Source organism: Sceloporus undulatus, chromosome 7 (assembly GCF_019175285.1).
Source record: "Sceloporus undulatus isolate JIND9_A2432 ecotype Alabama chromosome 7, SceUnd_v1.1, whole genome shotgun sequence".
Lineage (NCBI taxonomy): Eukaryota > Metazoa > Chordata > Lepidosauria > Squamata > Phrynosomatidae > Sceloporus > Sceloporus undulatus.
In genome coordinates, this window is record NC_056528.1 from 20,900,474 (window position 1) to 20,923,746 (window position 23,273).

The 23,273-nt window shown below is 42.1% G+C and overlaps 1 protein-coding gene across 4 annotated transcripts; it reads left to right on the forward strand.

Annotated features, from left to right (window-relative positions):
* The first annotated feature begins 556 nt into the window (after nt 1-556).
* Nucleotides 557-22,015, forward strand: KYAT1 (kynurenine aminotransferase 1). Of its 4 annotated transcripts, XM_042478958.1 has the most exons (15): nt 557-731; nt 2,875-2,965; nt 4,689-4,811; nt 7,306-7,367; nt 8,655-8,805; nt 9,714-9,863; nt 15,195-15,281; nt 16,262-16,390; nt 17,280-17,400; nt 17,969-18,045; nt 18,804-18,893; nt 19,180-19,366; nt 19,771-19,847; nt 20,280-20,366; nt 20,875-22,015. In XM_042478958.1, the coding sequence occupies exons 3-15, from the start codon at nt 4,728-4,730 to the stop codon at nt 20,941-20,943; spliced, it is 1,371 nt and encodes a 456-aa protein (XP_042334892.1). In that variant the 5' UTR covers nt 557-731; nt 2,875-2,965; nt 4,689-4,727; the 3' UTR covers nt 20,944-22,015. The 4 variants fall into 4 exon arrangements, with proteins under 4 accessions (XP_042334892.1, XP_042334893.1, XP_042334895.1 ...); XM_042478959.1 differs by lacking the exons at nt 557-731; nt 2,875-2,965 and adding an exon at nt 3,037-3,169; XM_042478961.1 differs by lacking the exons at nt 557-731; nt 2,875-2,965 and having other exon boundaries at nt 4,731-4,860.
* Nucleotides 22,016-23,273: the final 1,258 nt, after the last annotated feature.

Here is a 23,273-nt window from a genome sequence, read left to right on the forward strand (position 1 = left end):
AGCTTTACTACAAAACTTTTAAAACCAATTAAAATAATCCAGTTAGCCTGCAGTTATCTGAAGACTCAGACCTCTGGTGCATAGTCCCCATTAAAAGACAAGAGGCTGCATCCACACCGCAGAAATAATCCACTTTGACACCGCTTTATCTGCCCTGGCTCAATGCTATGGAATTCTGGGAAGCGTAGTTTTGTGCGGCATTTAGTCTTCTCTTTCAAAGAGCTCTGGTGGTGCCACAACTACAATCCCCAGAATTCCATAGCATTGAGTGCAGGCAGTTTATGACTGCCTGCATCCACACTGGAGAAACAACCGGGTTTGGTGCCACTTTAGCTCTTTCTGGCTCATGGCTATGGAATTCTGGGAGTTGGAGTTTGTTGTGGGCCCAGAGGGTTTGGGGATTGATGTAAATTTTTACTTTTTTATTGTTATTTTATCTTTTGTTGTAAACAATTGTAAATTGTATATTGTTGTAAATAAAATTATTATTATTATAATAATAATAATTATTTATTCACCATAAAATATGCTTTTTCTTGTTTGCAGAGCAGCAGGATGCAAAGCCATGCTGTCTGAGGAATTATGTGGGCTGCAATGTAAACACTGAGTTCTTGAAGCCTAAATAAGTCAATAGACCTACTATTGACTTAACAACCACTATGAAGCCTGTATTCAGAGACTTGCCTCTTCTAAACAGAAGCCTTCTTTAGCTTAAACATTATAGACTTAAAGTAGGTTGTCTCTAATCTCAGTGTTATAAAAGCAACCATTCTCATTGTGTAAACACAACATAAGAAGCCAAAGCTTTTAAACCGAGCCATTATCCTTGCGGCTACCTTTTATGAGGTTTCTGCATCAGAGTCAACCATTCTTATAAACGGCTGCATCTACGCTGCAGATTATAATGTAGTTTGACTCTGCTTTAACTGCCACGGCTCAATGCTATGGGATCCTGGGATTTGTGGTTTTGTGGGTGGTTTTCATTTGCATGGATTGCTTCTTGATTTTGATGTTTTTCAGGACTGGTAACCGAACTTTCTTTATTTTAAGAGTTTCTCTTGTTGAAGTTGTCCAAGTGTTTATGGACTTCCCCGCAGACAATGGTTCATTAATTAAATATATACCCTGAGGCCTTGCAATTCAGACCAACACAGAGATTAACATGTAAACAACTTGTAACATGTAAAAAACAAGGTCACACAGTGTGTGTGTGTACACACATGCACACATCCCACTCACTCTCATGCCAGCATTCTCTGAAAATGCCAGCCACAAATGCTGGTGAAACATCAGGAACAAACTCTCCCAGACACGGCCACATAGCCCCAAAACCCCACAAGAAATATGGATTCCAGCCATGGAAGCCTTTGACTTCACATTGCATTAATCCTGCAGTGCAGATGCAACCTATATGACTCCCTGGGGATCCCTTACACTTCTGCAGTTCTGCCATTTGATAAAACTCATCTCCCAGCTTGTTAACTGCCGTCGGATGAACCCCGACTGAAGGTGACCCTGTGGATGAGACATCTCCAAGACCCCCTGTCCTCAAACGACTGCAAATCCAGTTCTGTGACCTCTCCGATTGCGTCCATCCATCTGGCCTGTGGTCTTCCTCTCCTTCTATTACCCTCCAACTTTCCTAACATTATTGTATTTTCTAATGATTTGTTATGATGTGACCAAAGTATGGCAGCCTCAGGTTGATCATTTTGGCTTCCAAGGAGATCTCTCAGGCTTGATCTGTTCAAGGACCCATTTGTCTTTTTGGCCGTCCCTGGTATCCTCAGCACTCTTCTCCAGCATCACATTGCGAATGAGTTGATTTTCTCCTTATCCATTTAAATTGTCCAGCTCTTGTATCTGTACATGATGATGGGGAATACAACAGGGTGACCAGAGGTCCTCCTTTTCTAGGACATGTTGTACATTTCAGCTTCTTATCCAGGAGGAATCCTGAAATGTCCTCCATTTTTTAGCAGGACTAAGATGCATGGATTTATATTCCTGTTAGTCTCAAAGGTGCTGCAAGATTTCTCTACAATGTAGAGTCTACATACCGATTCTACAGACCAATACAGCTATAACTTTGAATTCTATTTCTGTGAGTGTTTTTGTAGCTTTAATTTGGTCTTGCCCCCCCTCCCATTTTTATGGAACGTCCTACATTTGGTGGTGCCTTGTCCTCCTTTGTGGTTAGGACATCTGGTCACCCTGGAATACAATGGCTTGGACAATTCTAACTTTAGTGTCCCTTTGTATAGCTTTACTCTTTAGGATCTTGTCTAGCTCTTTCATGGCTGCCTTTCCTATTCCTAATCTTCTGATTTCTTGACCGCAGTCTCTGTTCTGATCAATTGTTGATCCAAGGTAGGCGAACTCTTTAACTATACCTATTCCTTAATTGCCTAAGTTGAATTTATGTAGATCCTCCCTGATCATTACTTTTGTTTTCTTTACGTTCAGCAGTGAGCCTGCCTTTGCACTTTCTTCTTTACCTTTCCTTAGAAATTGTCCCAAGCCTATGGTGCTTATTGCTAGCAGTATGGTGTCATCTGCATAAGTTGGATTCTTGATCTTCTTTCCTCCTTTCTTCATTCCTCCTTCTTTGTCCAAGGCTGCTCTTCATATGACATTTTTCTGCACAGAGGTTAAACAAATAGGGTGATAAAATGCAGCCTTGCCTGACCCCTTTGCCAATTGGGAGCTTAGACAATGTTTAGAAACTACAAGTCCTTGAGCAAGTAGGCTAGGATTTCTAGGGGTTGGAGCTGACCAAAATAACTTTTCCACCACATTCTCTAATGCAAGCAAAAACATTGCTTTTTATATATATATATATATTCTTGTGCTTTAAATGCTGTGTCCTCCCAGGACTCCTCCCAGGAAAAGGCGTTGCAATCTCTTATCAGCTGTTTTGAGAAACATGGAGAAGCTGGTGCTGTGAAACTGCTGTGATTGCAAGGTATGACTGGGATTGCAAGGGATACTGCAAGGGAAGGGGAGCCTTTTTATACTTTTGTTTTGGGAGACATGCTTTTTGCTACTACCTTGTGATTCTTGGGAGAGAGGAGATGGACTCTGCTTTTAGGTTTTTGTTTTTTAAAACCCAATTTCCTCCAAATAACAGCAGCAGCAGCCTTGACTGGGCAACACATGAGATGCACAGGTTTGTTACATAACATTGTGAAACTTAGGATTTAAAACATATGATGCCTTTTTAAAATACATGAATTATTACAAAACAGAATGGTAAAAAAAGCAAGCATAGATATTTGTTGTTGACATCCAAGAACAGACAGGATTCACTGCCTTTAGGGAATTTAGTTCTTTGTAGTTGTGTTTCTTCCATTCATTTCTGACTTATAATGGTCCTAAGGGTTTTTCTTCTGGGCAAGATTTGTTCAGAAGAAGTTTGCCATTGCCTTTGCCTGAGGCTGAGAGAGTGTGACTTGCCCAAGGTCAGCAAGTGGGTTCATGACTGATCGAGGAATTGAACCCTGGTCTCCAGAGTTATTATGCAACACTCAAATGCCATAGCTATCCCACTCAAAATTTGTTTTCTTAGGAACATTTCCTGCATTGCCCCCAAGAGAAGTAAAAACCACAATACTGTATGTGAGATAATTCAGGCTGAGAAGCTCAGTGATTTTCATGGCTCAGTTGGATCTAGTGATCCCAGGTTTTCAAAATATTGATAATGTCAACATTGATGATTAGCAGAATTGACAACTTAAGAAATACCTGCTAACAAGTTTGGGTTTCCACCTGAAGGCCAAATGAAAGTATTGATTTCAGCTGAGTTCATGCATTTCTTTGTGTAATTAATATATTGTCCAGTCTACATGATGCACTGATTTCTATCTTTATGCCAGACCTGCACCCTAAAATCCAGGATTGTTTGGCACCTATGGGTGCATCTGCACTGCAGAAATAATCTGGTTTGACACCGCTTTAACTGCCATGGGTCAGTGCTATAGAATTCTGGGCTTTGTAGTTTGTTGTGACATCAGAGCTCTCTGGCAGAAAAGGCTAAATGTCTCACAAAACTGCAGTTCCCAGAATTCCATAGCATTAAACCAGGGCTGTTAAAGTGGTCTCAAACTGGATTATTTTTCTGCAGTGTGTTTTGGACCTATAAATCTCTTATCTCTGTATGCTTTTATATACCATAATAAGTATCTGGTGATTTCTTAGCACTGTGATAGTTTTCACCTTTGGTCTTCCAGATGCTCTGGACTTTAGTTCCCAGAGTTCTTGACTGTTGGCCAAGTTGGGTGAGATTTCTCGGAGCTGAAGTCCAAAAACGTGGAGATCCAAAGAATGGAAACCACTGTTTTAAAGTATCTTTATGTTATAATGTTTTCAAAGGCTAAAGCTTACTCCTTCAAAGCCAACATAATAGGGATGAGTGCCAAGCAGTCTTGGAGTTGGAACTACCAAACTGCATTATTTCTGCAGTGCAGATTAAATCTCTGTGGGCTTCCATGGCTGAATGGTGATTTGAACCTTGATCTCCAGAGTTGTAGTTTGATGCTCTCTCTATTTATACCCTGCTCTCAGAGCAGCTTACAAATTGTTAATTGGACAGTTTATTACTGTAATATGACTGTAATAACAACATGACCCATTTTTCCTCTTTGTCTTTTTCTCCCCGCTCCTCCAAAACTTTGGTGGAAATAATACAGGTTCATGGCTCTGGAAGAGAAAGATGGTCTTGCTGTGACATGGTTAAGCTCTTTCCGCTGCCTTTGACTCGTGACCTTTTGAAGAAATATAATCCTGTTGGATCTTACTGGTGTCACTCCACGGTATGGTGACTGAAGCCAAATATCTCCTGGTATTCACCACATCATAAAAGTAATGTAGAGACTTATTTGTTAACAAACCCGCTGGCGAAGACATTCCTTTTTACAAAATATATTACACCCATCCGATCCACCCTTTTTCTTCTTCATGCTCTGTCTTGCTGAAGACTTGTAAACAGCATTGGCACTGGGAGGGTGTTGAAAGAGGATTGTGCTGGGTGGCATTAGGCTGTTTGCAGTAGCTACTGCAACAGAGATTGGTCTTTCTGGGCCGTCTTGAGTTCCTTAGTGGAACAGAGGGATAGAAATTTAACAGTATAGAAATGTGGAATATTACAGACTTCCAGATGTTGAACTGCCAACACCAGCCTGTGGCATTCCTTCCAATGGTCCCAACTTGGCAAGGACAGTCACAATCAATCCTCTGCCATCCCACTTTATTCAGCTGCTTTTAAAATGCCCCAGTTTCTCTCCTCCTCCCACTTCTCCCTTTTGTCCGCAGCTTATTTCACTTGCTGCAAACTGAGTCCAAACTGCAAAAGTAGTTTGCATTCAGTTAACTCATTGGGGGAAGTGGGAAAGAGGGAAAGAAGGGGAAGAATCTTGCCCTTCCCATACTCTGATGTCGCTTAGCCACACTTGTCTTGGTTTTAATTTGTGAAACGTTGGAAGGTATGCTGTGGAAAAGAATGGTGTGTGTCACAGTTTAACATCTTATATGGAGGGCTACATGATTTCCATTTCTGTTTCAAATGAATAAAACAAGCTGATGGGCAGAGGAATCTTTGAAGACCCATTGATACTGTGCTTAGAAGCATAAAATCATAGAGTTGGAAGAAACCCCATGGGTTATCCAGTCCAACCCTCTGCCATGCAAGAAGACACAAACAAAGCATTCCAACAGATGGCCATTCAGTCTCTGTTTAAACACTTCACAGTGTATGTTCAGACACAACTAGACAAACTTGTTAAAAGGGAAACCTTTACCTTTTAGTGTGCATTCATTTGGGCCTAAATCCAAATCATTCATTGACTGGCAAGTCAAGGCTAAGGCAAATTGCTTTGATTCACACTAGTTTTATTCTAGTGGGGATTAGTAATCCAATGTAAAACAAAGAAAGCAGAGAGGGAGAAGTAGAGCAGTACCTTGCCTTAGTTTATCCTATTATTCAGGTGTCGCAAAACCTGTGGAACAAGTTGGGAGAGAAAGGCTTTTTGAGATAGAATTGCTGATGGTGAAACAGGGTACAGGGAGCATTCATTTTGTCTGTCAAATGTGCTGAAGTTGCATTTTACAAGCAGGAACATACTAAAAGTGAGTAACATTATGCTGATTGGGCAGGGACAGTCGAAATTAATCCTCTCTTCTTTTTCAGATGCTTTTAAAGTGTCCCACTTTCTCTCTCCTTCTCCTCCTTCCTCTCTTTCTCCTCAGTGTACTTCCATTTGTGTAAAGCCAGTTCAAAATGCAAGAGTAGTTTGTGTTCAGCAGGAGGGAAAGGAGAGGAGAGGGCAGAATCTTGTCCTTCCCAGTATGCCAAGGCAAAAGCAAACAGCTGCAGTCCCTCTGAGTATTTATATTCTCCCTCGTTAATAATTATTTCAGAATTAAAACTCTGGCGCAGATGGCCAAGCAAAACCAGAGTGTTTTTAAAACTCTGGTTTTCCTTGGACACACAAGCCTTTTAATTCTGAAAGATATGGGAACAAAGTTAGATAGCCACCTCTTAGAGATATGTAGAAGATGGAGCCAGCTTGTTTTCTGCTTCTCCAAAGATTAGGACATAAACCAGCGGATTAAAATTACAAGAAAAGAGATTCCACCGAAACATTAGGAAAAGCATCTCAACAGTAAAAGCTGTTCATCAGTTGAAAAAGAGTGGATTCTCTTTCTTTGAAAGTCTTTAAACAAAGGTTGGATAGGCATCTTTCAAGAGTGCTTTTCTTGTGTATTCCTGCATAGCAGGGATTTCAACTATATGGCCCTTGAGGTCCCTTCCATCTCTGATTCTAAAATAAAAAGGAGGGAGAGAGGGAGAGAAAAAATGCAGCAGCGCCTTTAAGACTAACTGGTTTTTATTTTAGAATGAATTTTCATGGATATAAACTACTTTTTTGGATGCATTATTAAGTGGTGTCGAGGTGTCAGGTATAAAGCATATGTATACCTTTGTGGGAGTTGTATAGAATGAGATCTGGAGGTGCATCTACACTGTAGAAATAATGCAGGTTGACACTAATTTTAAGTGTTGTAGCTCCATCTATGGAATCCTGGGGTTTTTAATTTTGCAAGGTCTTTAGCTTTCTCTGCCAAAGAGTGCTATTGTATTTCACACAGATACAAATCCCAGATTTCTGTAGGATGGGAAAGTGTCAAACTGTGTTATTTCTGCAGTGCAGATACACCCTATGATTCTAAGTTCTGTGATTTTATTTCTGGAGCCTTTAGAAATTTCCATGACACTTTTGACATTTCTCTTGCTTTCTCTTTTGTCAGGCAAAAATGTCTAAGAAGACACTTCAGGCTCGGAGACTGGAGGGCACAGATGCAAATATCTGGTATGTTCTTGTTGCTTATCTGGATGGTTTCTGAAACCATCACGCTTGTCTCAGAACTTGGAACGTCTTCCCTTCTTCTTCCTTTATTCTTCCTCTCTTTTTCTTGCAGCAGAAAACTTGGAATATTTTTTTCAAACACAAAGCAATTAATTTATTTCCATGACTCTTGTAGTGTTCAACTAGGAAATCCATGGGCCCATACAGACAGGCCAAAATAAAGCTGCTTTGGGCCACTTTGGAGGTATACATGCATCTCAAGAGGCCAGAAGCTGTGCCAAAGCTGCACTCTAGATCTTAGGACTGGAGCATGGCTTTGGCGCAGCTTCTGGCCTCTTAGGACGCATGCATCATTTAAACTTCATACCTCCAAAGTGACCTGAAGCAGCTTTATTTTGGCCTGTCTGTACGGGCTCAATGTTACAGGTTGAGTCTCCCTTATCTAAAATGCTTGGGACCAGAAGCATTTGGGATTTTGGATATTTTTGGATTTTTAAACACCTGTATTTGCACATACATACATAATAAAATATCTTGGAGATGGCACCCAAGTCTAAACACAGAATTCATTTGTATGTCATATATACTGTCTAGAAATATCCTGAAGGTAATTTTATACAATATTTTAAATAATTCTGTGCATGAAACTAAATTTGTGTACATTGAACCATCAGAAAGCAAAGGTGTCCCTATCTCAGCCACCTGTAGAAAAAATGGTTTTATTTTGCATTTTGAAATTCCAGAGAAAGGAGACTCGACCTGTATTTAGTGAACTCTGCAAAGAGTTTTACAGTAGGTAGCATATGATTAATCCATTAATGGTGAATCTACCAAGAAAATTGGTCCAATTTTATGTCAGATGCTTATCAGAAGATAAGATTCCCAGTCTGCTTTGGTGGCTACCAAGTTTTTGTCTGAGAGGAACAGGATCAGAGAACAGCTAACATCTGTACTAGGGGAAAATGGCTGAAATCTGTATAAATTGACTATGCTTTTAATTTATTTGATATATTGTAAATTTGATTTTACTGCATCTCTGGACTATAATAAATGATGGATGGATGGATAGATAGATAAGCCTTAAGAGAGTCATGCCAGCCCTCTGTAATGGGGAAGGAAACCTGTACAAAAGCTGGAAAAGCACCTCAAGATGTTGTAGTGGGAAAGGGAGCGTAGTTATTCATGGAACTTCCATGAGGATCCGGTTTGGCCCCAAGACCCAGAGTCCTTCTCTCCATTTGTCAGAGGATGGTATTCCTTTTATATTCTGTGACCTTCCTATCTCCTTAGGGTGAAGTTTGTCACCTTGACTGCTGCTCACAAAGCAGTGAACCTAGGCCAAGGATTTCCCAACTTCCCCCCACCAGACTTTGTCAAGGATGCCTTTGTGGAAGCTGTTGGAAGAAAGGATACCTTGATGCACCAGTATACCCGTGCTTTTGTATGTAAGAACCACTTCTCTCTCTTTCTCTTTCTTTCTATCCTCCCTCCCAACTTCTGAGCCAAGTGTTTTGCATTTGTAGGAATCCTGACTGCATGTTAGGGCCAGTTCATTCTATGCAGTTGCTGTTGTTATTTTATTCATTTATATTCCATCTTTCTCCCAAAAATGAAACTCAAAGTTAGGGGTGCTTGTAGGGTAGTGGAAGGGGTGCAGATCGCACTGGGTGACACCTCACAAAGGAATGTCTGCCTTCTTAGACACCTCAGAAAGGGGTGTCTGCCTTCCTGGAGACTTAAGTTTCTGGGAAAGACCTAGTTCACCCACCTGAAGGCAGAAAGGAGGCTGGCCAGGATGATGTTGGCATGCCACGGGGAACTCCTAGACGCCTCTACAATGGCTCCTGGACCCTTTCGGGATTTGCGAATAAAGCAGGTAGACTAAAAGAACCCAGGACTTGGACAGTCTCTTTGGATGTCCCAGTCCACCAGCCATTGGTGGCAAGTAGGCTAGAGTCTAAGGGAGACAGCATGTGTTAGCACACTGAGGTGACACCAACCATAGTGATGCTGCTGCTCAAGGTGGCTTACAACATACAGCTGGCCCTCCACATTTGTGGCTTTGACTTTTGCAGATTTGATTATTTGTAGTTTTGATTAATAAGTTATCTCTAGGAATCTCTAGGTCTTCCAATGCAACTAGGATGCTTTAGGATTGATCTATAATTATTAATGTAGTATAAAACCAATGGAATGTGTAATACAGATAACATCCTAAAAAGCATAATCATAAAGAATCGCCCCTCAAAAATGAATGCAAGGACACACATTTAAGAATAATAAAATTTCTACAACTCTGCATTTCTCCTGGTTGGCACAATGTGATCTCTTTCTCCAATCTTTCATCAGGGGCATCCACGTCTGGTGGCAGTCTTGGCTCGCTTGTTTGGGAAACTGCTTGGGCGAGAGCTTGACCCAGAGACGAATGTCCTAGTCACTGTGGGAGCCTACCAGTCTCTCTTCTGCTGCTTCCAGGCTTTGGTGGATGAAGGAGATGAGGTAATGTGGAATTAGAGGAGTGGATGGGTTTAGAACAGCTTGGTACCATGGGCAGCATTCCTAAAACTTCAGGCAGCGAACTGTTTTGGGCTGCCACTGTGTTTGCATCTATATTGTGCCTTTCTATCGGAGAACTTTCTTACACGGGAACTTTGCCAGGAAAATGTGTTTTTAATCCAGTCTTAAATCCCATGCGCTAAAGACCATGAGGGCCACCTAATCCAACCCCCTGCCAGGCAGGATACATAACTAAAGCACCTCTGAAATTTGCCTAGCCAATCATTTGAAGATCTCCAAGGAAGTAGCCATTCCACTGTCAAATGACTCTTACAATAAATTATTATTATTATTATTATTATTATTATTATTATTATTATCATATATATCCTGCCCTTTCCCAAATTCTGGGACTCAGAGCATCTTACAAGATTAAAACAGTACAATTAAAAACATAGGAAAGTTTTACATTAAACCAGAATTACATTATTCTAATGATAATTACAATTATCATTTAATAGTATGATAATTACTATTATCATATTGTTTATAATTACTATTATCAAGATGTTCTTCCTAATATTTAGGTGGAATCTCTTCCTTGTAATTCGAATCCATTGGTTCTAGTCTCTGGAGCAGCAAAAAACAAGGTCATTCTGTCCTCTACAGAACATTCCTTCAGATATTTATGGATGGGTATGATATCACCTCAAACATCTTTTCTCCAAGCTAAACATAATGAGTCCTTAAGGCTGTATCTGCACTGCAGAATTAATATACTGTACTGTAGTTTGACGCTGCTTTAACTGCTGTGCCTCTGGGCTATGCAGTGCAGCCCTGGAATGTGTAGTTTGTTGTGGCACCAGAGCTCTCTGGCAGACTAAATATCTCACAAAACTACACATCCCAGGATTCCATAGCATTAAGCCATGGCAGTTAAGCCGCGTCAAATTGCATTAATTTTGCAGTGCAGACGCACCCAACGTCATTCTTCATAAGGCTTGGTTTCCTGACCTTTGACTGTCTGCTTGCTCCCTTCTGGATATATTCTGATATCATTCTTGAATGGTAGTGGCCAGAACTGAACACGGTATTACAAGTGAGGTCTGATTAAAGCAGAGTAAAGTGGGACTGCTACTTCCCTTGATCTGGACACTATACTCCTGTTGATGCAGCCTAGAACTGCATTGGCTTTTTTTGGTTGTAAAACTAGACATCATACATGTTAGTTATAATGATGTTGAACAACACCAGGCCAGGACAGAACCCTGTGCTCAGCTCAAAGAAGGTACAATTTAAAGCAAACGGAGCTGATAACAGCTCCCAGTGATTGTGCATTCAGTGCATTAAAATCATAGATGTTCCATCAGACTATTTTTTGGAGAGAGATTCTGGACTTGGTCCCACCAGCTGCCACAGAGTCAGATAACACCCTGGACTCTGAGTATTACCACTATCCCAGAATAAATCATCTTCCTATAAAACTCTTTTTGTTGACCCCTGTGATGATCCCTGAGGGCAAAGCCCTGCGCGTGACTGTTACTCTCAGGGGATCCCTTTAAAAAAAGAGACCTTTCCGCTGCCACCACCCAGTGAATGAATTCCTCCCTCCCCACACACTGGGACTTGTGAGGGATAAAGAGAGAGAGATCTAGTTTCCTTTCTTGCTAACCCAGAGCAATCAGTAGCCGAGTTAAGGCGCGTGTACAGGAGCAGAGAGATAGCAGATGCTTTTTAAGAAAGAAGTTTATTTTAAAGAGGAATAGAATAGGATAGAAAGAATTTATAACACTCTTGCAAAGCCCCTTTGCCTTGCAGGTCAAAGAACATAGTTACAGAGTTCATTCCAGACAAGCCATTGTTGAAAATAACAAAAGGATTTTGTCCATGCAGCTTAAAGACCATGGTCTCTTTTTCGGAAACCTCACAGTCTTTGCAGTCCATTGAACATCTTCCACTGTTGTCTTCAATGCATCTCGCAGGCTCTGATCCCTCTTCAACTCCTTACTGAACTGGTGTTGTTCCTGGAGTGAAAGGCTTGTCAGAGGCTCTGTGTGCCTCACGATGGAAGGCGCATGCAGTTTAGATGTAGACACTGTAGTCGTTGTTGGTGCCTGAAGTTGCTGTTCCTCTTTGGTGAGAGTTGTAGGACACATCTGTCCACCTTCAGGTCCTTTGTCCCATGCTGACTCTGGAGCATCATTGGAGTGTCGAACTCTTGTTAGTGTTGTAGGCACAACCGAAGTCAATGTCAAGGTCTCTTCTGGTATATCACATCCCTGCTGCTGGAGAGCAACAGTGGTCTCACTTGGCATAACTTCTGGTGTGGCCGACACCTGTCGCTGGTCGGCGACAGTGTCCTTTATCTGACCATGGACATTGTCCATCACTGACTGTCCCCTCTCCTTGGATAGGGTTGAGTCAAGTTGTTGGAACTCAAAACAACGTGCTTCAGGTTCACCTGTAGGTTGTAGGTCAGGGAGAAGTGTCACCTGGAAGTCCTCCTGGTTCTCAAGAACAGCTCCTGGACTTCCCTCAGACTCTTCTTTACTTGAGGTCTCAGTGCAGGTTTCCTCCGGCTCCACCCCTTCTGCCCCCACTGGCCTTGGGCTGGTAGTCAGAACCTGCAACTCTCCTACCTCGCCAAACAAAGCAGAACCCATAGGCTCTTCAGCCTGCTCTGCTGTTGAGGTGACTGCTTCTTGTAGTGACTGCGCTTGCTGACAGCCAACTAGGGACCCTTGTGTCCCCACGGACTCCTTTGCATGGTGCACCTTGTTGTCTTGCACATGATTCTGCAGGCTGTCGGCCTGCGATTCACTTGGCACGCTCGCCCCCCTGGACACCAATGAGTCAGGTGGGTGGAGTGCGAAAGCTTGAGCACCATTGGAGCCATCCACATCCATGGAGACAGGAGTGAGGTTCCCCTCAGAGCTTGCTTCCCGTGGCAGGGTTGTCAGCATGTCTCCCATGGTGTTCTGTGGCACAGCATCAGTGGCATCTCGATTGGAGGCCACCTGCTGACTGCTGAGCGATGGCGATGTGGCATCTTCCTCCCTTGAGGTCGGCTGGATGGATTTTTCGTCCATGGCAGCGATTTTGCCACAGCGCAGAAGCACAGACTAACTGCTAACTATAAAGTAGACACGCGAAAGAACTAATAAAAACAACAACAGCAATAGCTTGCGTGAAGTGAGGATGTGTGCAGAACATGCTGCAATCTTTGTGAGCCAGAAATGTAAAGGAGAGAAGAAACTGAGTCCCCTTCCTGCAGTTCCCCAACTCCACCACTAGATGGTGTTTCCAGGCGTCAGTAGCCACAGGAAAAAAATGGTCCTATTTTTTGAAAGCCCACTGACCCCTCCTTTCCTTTAACCAGAGAAAAGAAACAGCCCCTCCTTGAGTGGGCTAAAAATCCCCCTCCCCTTTCCTTAGTCAGAAAGCCAGAGAAGAGACCAGAAGCAAGATACCCGGAAGGGCTAAGCCATAAATGCCAACTTATATTGCCCTGTTTGCCAGCCAAGCAGAAGATCAAAGGACCTCTGGCTCCCTCCTCCCCTTTCAGGGAGAGAGACAAGAAAAACCTCACTGGTGACTGCAATTCCTTTGTCTGTAGCCCAGCCATCAGATTACAGCTTCAGCAAACTCAAGCCCAGGCTGTTTGCTTGAAGGGATGCTGCGGCAAACACTTGCCCCCCCTTCCTCTCCTAGCGCAACACACACAGGCAACAGGGTCCTCTAACCTTGTGCCTCCTTTCCCCCTCTTGTCCCACCAAGAACCAAAGGGAAAAAAAAACCTCAAGCCTACTCTCTGTGTGAAAAGGCAGGTCCCCCCCCCCTTTTCCTCACACCAGAGCAAAAGAAAAGAATAAAATCCTCCTTCCCTCTCCTCCCACCGAGGAGATAGGAAACAAAATCCAAGCCTGTTACCTGTCCTAAAGGGAGAGAGAGAAACAGAAAGAGAAGAAATTTAGCACAGAGGAACCTTTCCCGCCGCTAGGTAGGAAAAGACAGAGAGAGAAAAACAGATAGGGAGAGTCCAAGAGTTCACAGATCCTTTCCCTCTCTTCTCACCAAGGAGAGAGAGCAGGAAAGAAAAGCAAAACCCAAGCCTCTTTCAGTTTGAAAAGGGTCTCCTCACCCCAGAGCAAAGAACAGAGTAACATCGAGTAAAAGAGCCAGCACTATTTCTCCTTAACCCTTCGTCAGTTGAGCACAAGAGAGAGAGTGTGGGGAGAGATAGAGAGAAAGAGAGAAGAGAACTTATTCATAGCATCACACTGAAAGCCATCTCATCTCCAAAGTTTCCAACAGTCCGAAATCACCAACAGCTGCCAACCATGTGATGACTTGGGGGCCTTTCCCTGGAGCCCTTGGCGCCCTGTGCGTGGCCCTTTACTCCCAGGGAGTCCCCTCTTGTCACACTTTCCCTTCTAGGATCTCCTAGATCTCCATTCTTGCTCCCTGTTGAGCAGAATGAGAGCCCTGGAGGTCCTATAGTCCCGCTGCCCAGTGAATCGTCAATTTTTCAAGCACACACTGGGACTTGCTTGAAAGAGAGAGAGATCTAGTTTCTGTCTGTACTACCCCAGTGCAATCAGTAGCCGAGTCCAGGCACGTGTACAGGAGCAAAAGAGAGACAGCTGATACTTTTAAAAGGAAGGAGTTTATTTTAAAGAAATAGCATAGAATAAAAAGGTATCATTCGTGCAGAGCCACCTTGCTATGCAGGTCTAGAAAAGCATAGTTGCAAAGAGTTCATTTCACACAAGCCATTGTTGAAAATAACAAAAGGCCTAAACGCACTAGCTAACACGTTCCTAACTACTCACGGCAGATGGGATTTGTAGTCCTTTTGAGTTCCTGGATGCAGGGAGGGCCCCTGGCCTCTCGACCTGCATTCCCTTGAGTCTGTGTCTCCCAGACTCAAAGAGACAGCATCTGGTTTCCCCCTCAGGAGAGGATCAAGGGAGAGACTTGGTCCCCCCCCCCCCAGAGGAGAGAGGGAGAGAGACAAAGGACCGCATGGCTGCACAAGCCTTTTTAAAGATTTTCCATAGAAAGTTCTTGAATCTCGCGGTCCTACTCTCTGATTGGTCAGTTAGACCTTGCATCAGCTATGATGTCACAGCTCATTAGCATGTACCTCCCCTTGATTAACTCCTTATGGTTCAGGAGAAGTTCCCAGATGACTGGGGGGGGCCCAGTCATCACAACCCCCAAGGCTCTTAGAATGCATTTTGTGTTGATTATATTGATCGTTTGCAAATTTATTAATAAAATCCATTAAAACCTTTTTAAAAATCCCTAGATGTTCTCTTTCCCATTTTCTAGGTTATTATAATTGAGCCGTACTTCGACTGCTATGAGCCAATGGTGAAAATGGCTGGTGGGACGCCAGTGTTCATACCTCTACGACTAGTAAGTGGACAGAATATATGTAACAGCACACACACCTCTCAAGAAATCATACAGAGGTAGGGAAATCCTGGCTTAACACTGACTAAGAATCTGAACCAAGGGGCTTCTAAGCTCCTCCTGCCCCTTTCTGCCAAGCAGTGATAGGCTAGCACTATTCAACATAGTGGTCTTTAGACCAGTGCTCATTCCTGTCTGAATCTGGGAGCCCCTCTGGGTTGGTCTGCAGCTTAGTTTTCAGGGAACTACTCTAGTATGTTGATAACATAAAAAAAATCTGGTACAGGTTAAGTATCCCTTATCTGGAATTCCAAAATCCAAAATACTCTAAAATCCAAAATTTCTCCTGGGCTCACCTCATGGTGTTTACATTGTTGTTGCTGTGTGCCTTCAAGTCATTCCCAACCTATGGCCACCTTAAGACGAACCTATTCTTGGCAAGATTAGATCTGAGGAGGTTTGACATTGCCTTCCCCTGAGGCTGAGAATATATAACTTGCCTAAGGACACCCTGTGGGTTTCTTGGCTGAGCTGGGAATTAAACCCTGATCTCCAGAGTTGTAGTCCAGCACTCAAACCACTATGCCACACTGGCTTTCCTGCTGTTTACATGCAGGCCAAAAATCCCAAATTGGGTCTGAGCTATTTACACAGTGCCTGGACCCAATTCAGGGTTTCCACCCCTTGTCCCATATTAAAAACACTTACGTTTTGTGCCAAGTTTTCTAGAAAGCCCAGAGCAAAACACAGCGATGATGGCCGGCTCCTATCCCATACGGTCACTGTGAACATCCCTGCCAAGTAATTCTCTACATGTTCTTCTTACCTCGCTGGGTTGAATCCCGTTCATTTTATAAAGACAAAAAAGGGAACAAAATGAAACACTGGGTGTACCTCAAAGGGTCATCTCAAGTTATTTTGCAGACCTTTCTATCTCACAAAACACCACTGAGGTTTAAGCTGTGCTTTTCTCATTTCTCCAGAAGGTTGCAGAAACTGGAAAGCTTATTTCAAGCAGAGACTGGCAACTAGATCCAGCAGAGTTAGAGGCCAAGTTCACTACGCGAACCAAAGCCATAGTCTTGAATTCTCCTAACAACCCGTTGGGGAAGGTAATGTTGAACTCTGCAGTTTGGAAAAGGCTAAGTAGCAATTGTTATCATTTTTGCCCAAACCTCAGTTTCTGTTCAAAAAATGCATACACTGTGAATGGGGTGGAGGCAAGAAACTGAGAGCCTTATCACATGAGAAAAGAAAGCTGAATCACAGCTGGGAGCAGTGGCTCATGAAAAGATGAAATAGGATAACTAGGAGAGTGGGTCCCTCATTCCCCCTTTGGGGGGAAAAATTAGATCATTCCCTTGACATTCTCCCTATTAGTATGAACACATTTAAGACCTAAATCCTGTTATTACTCCTGAATAGCATAGGCCCATTTAATTAATAAAATTTATTTATGTGTTGACTAACCATTCAGCAATTGATTGGATGAGTCTGCTCTAGCTGGAACTCACCAACAAGTTGCCAGCAAGTAATGTCAAGTGTGGCAGGTCACCAAGTTCAAAAGCTCAGGCTTAAGAGTTAAAACTCAGAAAACCTTTATTCAGTCCAGAGACATTCACTGCCAGAACTAAGCAGCAAGCATTAACATTACCTAATTAAACTGTACATAATTTCAAATTCATGATGGGTTTAATTTTCCCGTCTTGTTCCCATACCATGCCTTCTTTGTTGTTACAGCTAGATTCTCCCCTTTGAACAATCTTGACTTGAGCTCGCCTCCCTTCTGTTATTTTCTCAGCACCTGTGTCTGAGATCACCATGTCTCAGCTATAGCCATTTCCACTGTATAACGCATCATGCCAGCTTCCAAACATTTTATGGCAGACAAGGCGCATATGCAGCTCCTGATAGGCAACAGTAAACATGGCTGCCACTGCCCCATCTGAAAGGGATCCTAATCTTCTCTCGTGCCTCTGTTTGTCCTTTATGTGGTGGCAGGTGTTCAGCCGGAAGGAGCTGGAGATCATTGCAAACCTGTGTGTGAAACATGATGTCCTATGCTTCAGTGATGAGGTATATGAGTGGCTGGTCTATGATGGGAATGAGCACATCCGGATAGGTAAGGCAAGCCCAGGTTTCAGAAATATAGTTCAGCAATTTTTCCTTCAATGCTTGTTTCCTATTTTCTATGTGGTTCCATGCCGTCCTCTCCCTTCTAATATTAAAACTGCCAGACTTCTCTGTCTGCAGCAAAGGAGTAGCTGCATGGGTTAGCCCCATCACCATCCAGCCAAGGAAAGAGATCATGCAACTCATGAGCCCCATTTTTCCAGGGATACATCTACTTCATTAACTGAATATTGAAAAGATACACTGAGTGAGAGTGTTAAAAATTTAAAAGACTGCTTGAACATATGCAAGTAAATGGGAAATGTAGCACTTATCTAGTTAGAAGCCTCTCTTGTGGCAAGTGAAGTTGGATGACAGAGGTCTTTGCTCTTTGGTTGTTATCTTTCTGATAGCAGGGGCAATCTAGTCTCCTTCAGTAGGGTGACCCTAGCTTGGTGCCCCCCAAATGTATTGGGCTACAGAACAACCAGCATAAACTTATCCAGCCTGAATTTATCTCTTCATTTGCCCTTGGCTGAAATAAATTTCACCTTCTTTTTTTCTCCCATTGCTAACAGCCAGTTTGCCAGGGATGTGGGAGCGTACTTTAACTATTGGGAGTGCTGGCAAAACCTTCAGTGCCACAGGCTGGAAGGTAAGGAACCCCACATGGGAGGACTGAGTTTGGGGCAAGTTTGGGAGGAGCAAACTCTTTAAACTTGAACGGTCCATTCTATTTCAGTCTCAGAAGAGATGGGGCCAAACATTTCAGCCACATTTTGTCATAAAGCTCTTCTAGAACATCACTAATACTTGTGTCTATGTGTGCGTGCCTTCAAGTCACCTCTGAATTTACGGTGATCCCATGAACGTCATAGGCTTTCCTTAGGCAAGGAAGACTCAGAAGTGATTTTGCCAGTTCCTTCCTCTGAAATGGAATCTACAATACCTAGTACTTGTTGGCAGTCTTCTGTCCAAGTACTATCCAGAGCTAAACCTGCTTAGTTTCCAATATTAGATGGGATCTGGTGTCTTCAAAGTATTTGGGTCCTTCTACCACTAAGCCTTAGGAGATAGATGGCAGCCTTTTAGAAATCGTGAAACAATGGTGCCATAGCTTATGGCTATCTCTGGAAGGCCAGATGGAACACTTGGAAAGGCTGTATTTGGCTTTCAGGATCTAAGGATCCCACTCTGGCTTTGAGAAATTGGGTAAGATATAGCTCTCCAGATGTTGCTGGAAGGCACCCTCCATCAGCCCTAGCCAGTATAGTTTGTAACTAACACTAACCAACAATAGGCTGACAAATAACATCTGTACACATTCTTGGGCTTACTGTACTGTGTGATGAACAGATTTCTTGGATAGCCAAAGGTTTGAAATAGACACCTCTCTTCTGTTGTTGGCAACAGGTTGGCTGGACCGTAGGACCTGATCGCCTTTTAAAGCACCTGAGAACGGTTCACCAGAACTCAGTATACCATTGTGCAACAGCAGCTCAGGTAAGAAAATGGTGCCTGTTGGCAACATAAGGAGTGATGGACAAAAATTATATATCAAACTAGAGTAGGCCCACTATATCTGCTGGGGTTTGGTTCCAGGGTCCCCTGTGGCTACCAAAATCCATCAGTGCTCAGCTCCCATTATATACAGTGTCATATAAAAATGGCATCCCTTATATGAAATGGCAAAATCAAGGTTTGCTGGTGGGCCTAGAGTTTAATTTTTTGTTACTGCATTTCAAGCATGATAGAAGAGAGCCTTTCGTTGTACAATGTAAATTTCCAGGAAGCGGTGGCCTGTGGATTGGAGAAAGAGTTGGAGCGCTTCGGGAAGCCGGACAGCTATTTTGTTCAGCTCCCTCAACGCCTGCAGCAGAAGCGGGACTTTCTAATTCAGAATCTGGTGGCCGTCGGCATGAAGCCCATTGTTCCCGAAGGCGCCTACTTTTTGATGGTAGACCTTTCACCATTCAGTAAGTCTGGCATACAAACAGACCCCAACCCCACTACCTAGTGATAGTGAGAGGGAAAAAGCATAAAAAAAGCACTTAACCCATAAAGATCCAAAAATGCTTCAGCAACAAACCATTCCCAGGTCTTCTCCATGAATTATTTGTTGCCTGAGCATTCCTGGATCTTCATGGGTTAAGGCTATAAATCAGACACCACTTGAAGACATACAACAACATGCTGTGTTGTGTCCTGAACTGGGGAAGAGGCAGGATATTAACAACAGCAACTTCCAGTGGGATTTCTGGCTAGAGATAATGGCAGTTGCAGTAACATACCAGGAGGCTTCCAGATTGCATGGTTGCACTCTGTCACACCACAGTTTCTGTTATTTATACCATTCTTTCTCTCTCTCCTTCTCTTCTAGAAATTGAACTGCCTGATCAAGCAAATTCTGAGGAGCCCTATGATTCTCGGTTTGCGGAGTGGATGATCAAGAACAAAGTAAGTGTTGACATTAAGCAAAATGGAATGGCCCTGACGTGTGTGTGTGTGTGTGTGTGTGTTTATTTTTTTTATCTTCAATAAAAATATTTTTAAGAAAAGGAAAGAGCATGGTTAAACAGCCGAACCGGAGAAGGGCCAGATTCTGCCCTAAAGGCTGAAGTGCCCTGTGCCTAAGATTCAGCCCCAGATGAGACATATAAATAGTGGAATATTAAATAGGATCGAGGCAGCAGACTGGTTAACCTCCAATAGTGCTGGACAGAAGCTGAAAGCGTTAAAAGATATCATCTGAATAGATAGAAATTATCAAGGAATCATGATGTTTCCTAGAGTCCTTATCTCACCACTTTGTTGTTATCTGTGGTTACTTGCAATCTTGGGAGAGAAAAAAATGATTTAATTCTCCTCTCAATTCCTCGCCTTCCCCAGGGTTTAGCTGCCATCCCAGTCTCTGCGTTCTACAGCTCCCAGCAGAAGAAGAATTTTGACCATTTCATCCGGTTCTGCTTTGCCAAGGTGAGGTGGATCTATGGGATAGAAAGTGATTACTTCCCAAGTGCTGAGATTGTCTGTGTGAGTTCTTTATTTTTCACTCTGTTGAATCTGTCTGCATCTCAGTGATATGCAAAAGCGGTAGAAGTCCTTGGGCCACAAGTGAACTACATATGCCTCCCCTGCATCCTAACCTCTCTTAAAGTCTGGGACTTTAAACATGCCAGCCAGCTACTATGGCCAATGATAAGGGATTATGATAATTGTAGCCCAAAACCTCTGAAAGGTTAAATCTTTCCCTTCCCCTGCCTTACTGGTATCAGCTTTTTCTTGTAGCCACACTGCAAGCTAATATTTGGCTCAACAAGTATGTACTGATAGGACCTAAAACTTCTCAGAAACCATTGGTATTTGCAAACAACTTGACTGTAAGAAATTGGGCTGCATAGAAGCCAGGATGAGGTATGAATCTTGGTCAGTGTTACAAGCCATGTGTGGGCACAGTTTAAACATCCTTTGGTTTTACTCCTAGGAGGATTCTACCCTGAAAGCTGCAAGTGACATTTTGCAAGAATGGAGTCGACAGAAACCCTGCCTATAAAAGGATAGTTTGCAAAAAAAAACTCTGTAGTTACAACACTGGAACAAGTTGGTAAAAGAACATTTTTTGCTGCTAATGGCAAGCTGCTTCACAGGCGATCAAGTGGATCTCACCTACCAATTTGCATAGGCAACAGATAACTAATTTTAATCCTCAGGAATTGGACATTTGCCAATATAGTGACGACTTTCTTGCTCTACAGGATCTGTGAACTTCTTGTGTGTTACTGTATGCATTTTCAAAGCTTAGATTTCTAGATAGGGTTAGAGAGTAAGGTTCTCATCATCCTGACGGAAACCAAATCTTGACCATCCTAGTTTTCCAGGATGGGACTAGCTATTCTGGAAACCCAAGTTTCCAAGCTAGAACTTCCAAAGCTTTTGAGGTGAGTTTTCAAGTAAAATACAAAATAAAAATCCCTAAGTACTAAATATAAAATCCAATAAAATCTGGGAACCCAGTCTTGCAAACCAACGCAAACTTCAAAATTGGCATTACTTTTGAAGTTTTCAGCTAAAACACACACCAGCGGCTTTGTAGGCTGGAAGAGTCTAGACTTACTTTTCCAAACTCTGCGTCAACAACTTTGCTAATTGCATGGAAGATGCACTGAAAGAAGAAATCCTCATGATGGTACTGGCTAGGAACAGAAATTATAGCACAACTGTAACTTAATAAGGGATAAGTGATAGAATTGAAACTTTTTAGTTCAAGAAATATAGCTTCACTACATAATGGAGGAGGAATATCACATAATTCAGGTGCTGAGACCTGGAAAAATTGTCAGACTACAACTTCCCTAACCCTTGGCCAGCATAGACGAGATTTCTCCAGTTAGTCTCAAATTTAAAACACACAAGCCTATAAAATATTTGTAATTTTGCAAAACATTCTCAATACAAGTTACAGAAGTTTTGTTTTTCACATCAAACAGCAATCAAAGCTGATAAAACTCCACTTTTGGAGAGAGCAGGAACTGGCTCACTGACCAATTGTGAAACCTAAATATTGCTTCTAGAACCTCTTTTTATCCCCAAGGCTGCTGAATAAAGGTTTTCACTTTGCCAGATGAGCTTTTTGTTGTTGTTATTTTGTTTACCTGTTAGGAATAGAGATGTAGTGTCAAATTCTGAAGCGCAACAATCTTGTAAAACATCCCATTGTTTCCCTGAAGGGCTGAAAGTTGGAGGGGAGAGAAACCAAGACATTTTAAAGGCAGCTGGGAAAGTGGGATAGCTGTCAAATGCAGCAGTTGACCAAGTTGAGAAATTCAGGCTTTAGTATTTAAAACTAAGTAAACCTTTATTCAGTAATTATAGCTCCACACCAGATAAGTACATCATCAGAGCAGCATGGTGTAATGGTTTGAGCATTGAACTATAACTGGTTTCAAACTGGATTATGCCCTCAGAGTGGCTACAAAGCTCTGGTGCCACAACAAACTAGCATTCCCAGAATGCTGGATGGCCATCTGTCACATAAGTGCTTTGATTGTGAGTTCCTGCATGGTAGGGGTTGGTGTTTTATACAGTTTTATCTTTTTAAAATGTATTTTATTCTTTTAATAGCTATCTATTTTAACATCATAATAATTTAATTCCTTTGTATTATTATTATTATTATTATTAACCTTTATTTATATAGCACTGTAAATTTACACAGCGCTGTACATACAATCTTTTGGTTAGACGGTTCCCTGCCCTCAGGCTTACAATCTAAGAAATACACCTCTTTTCTATGTTTTTAATTACACACACACACACACACACACACACACATATATATATATATATAGTGAAGCCACCCTGGGTCCCAGTTCTGGGGAAAGAGTGGGATACAAATATAATAATAATAATAATAATAATAATATTTATTTATTTGTATCCCAGTTTCCCCCCAAAATTGGGACTCAGCGCAGTTTCACAATATTAAAAAAAATACAATTTTTAAAATTATACTTATTAAGAAATATAAAAAAATAAATTATATGTTATTAAATATAATTAAATATAATTTATTAAATATAATTATATTTTATTATTTATTTTAATAGATATATAAAAACACTACAATTAAAAACCTTGGAAAGAGGTGCATTGCAAAGGAATTAAATTATTACAATGTTAAAATAGATTGCTGCTATTATTATTATTATTGGACTGGATGTCCCTTGGGGTCTCTCTTCCAACTCCACGATTCTATGATGAATTCCACAGCATGGAGCCATGGAAGTTTAAAAGTGGTTTCGAAGTGGATTATTTCATCAGTGTGGAAGCAATCAGGCAGAAACGGCTTCGCGGTATCGCTTACCTAAAGCGTGGGTGGGCGCC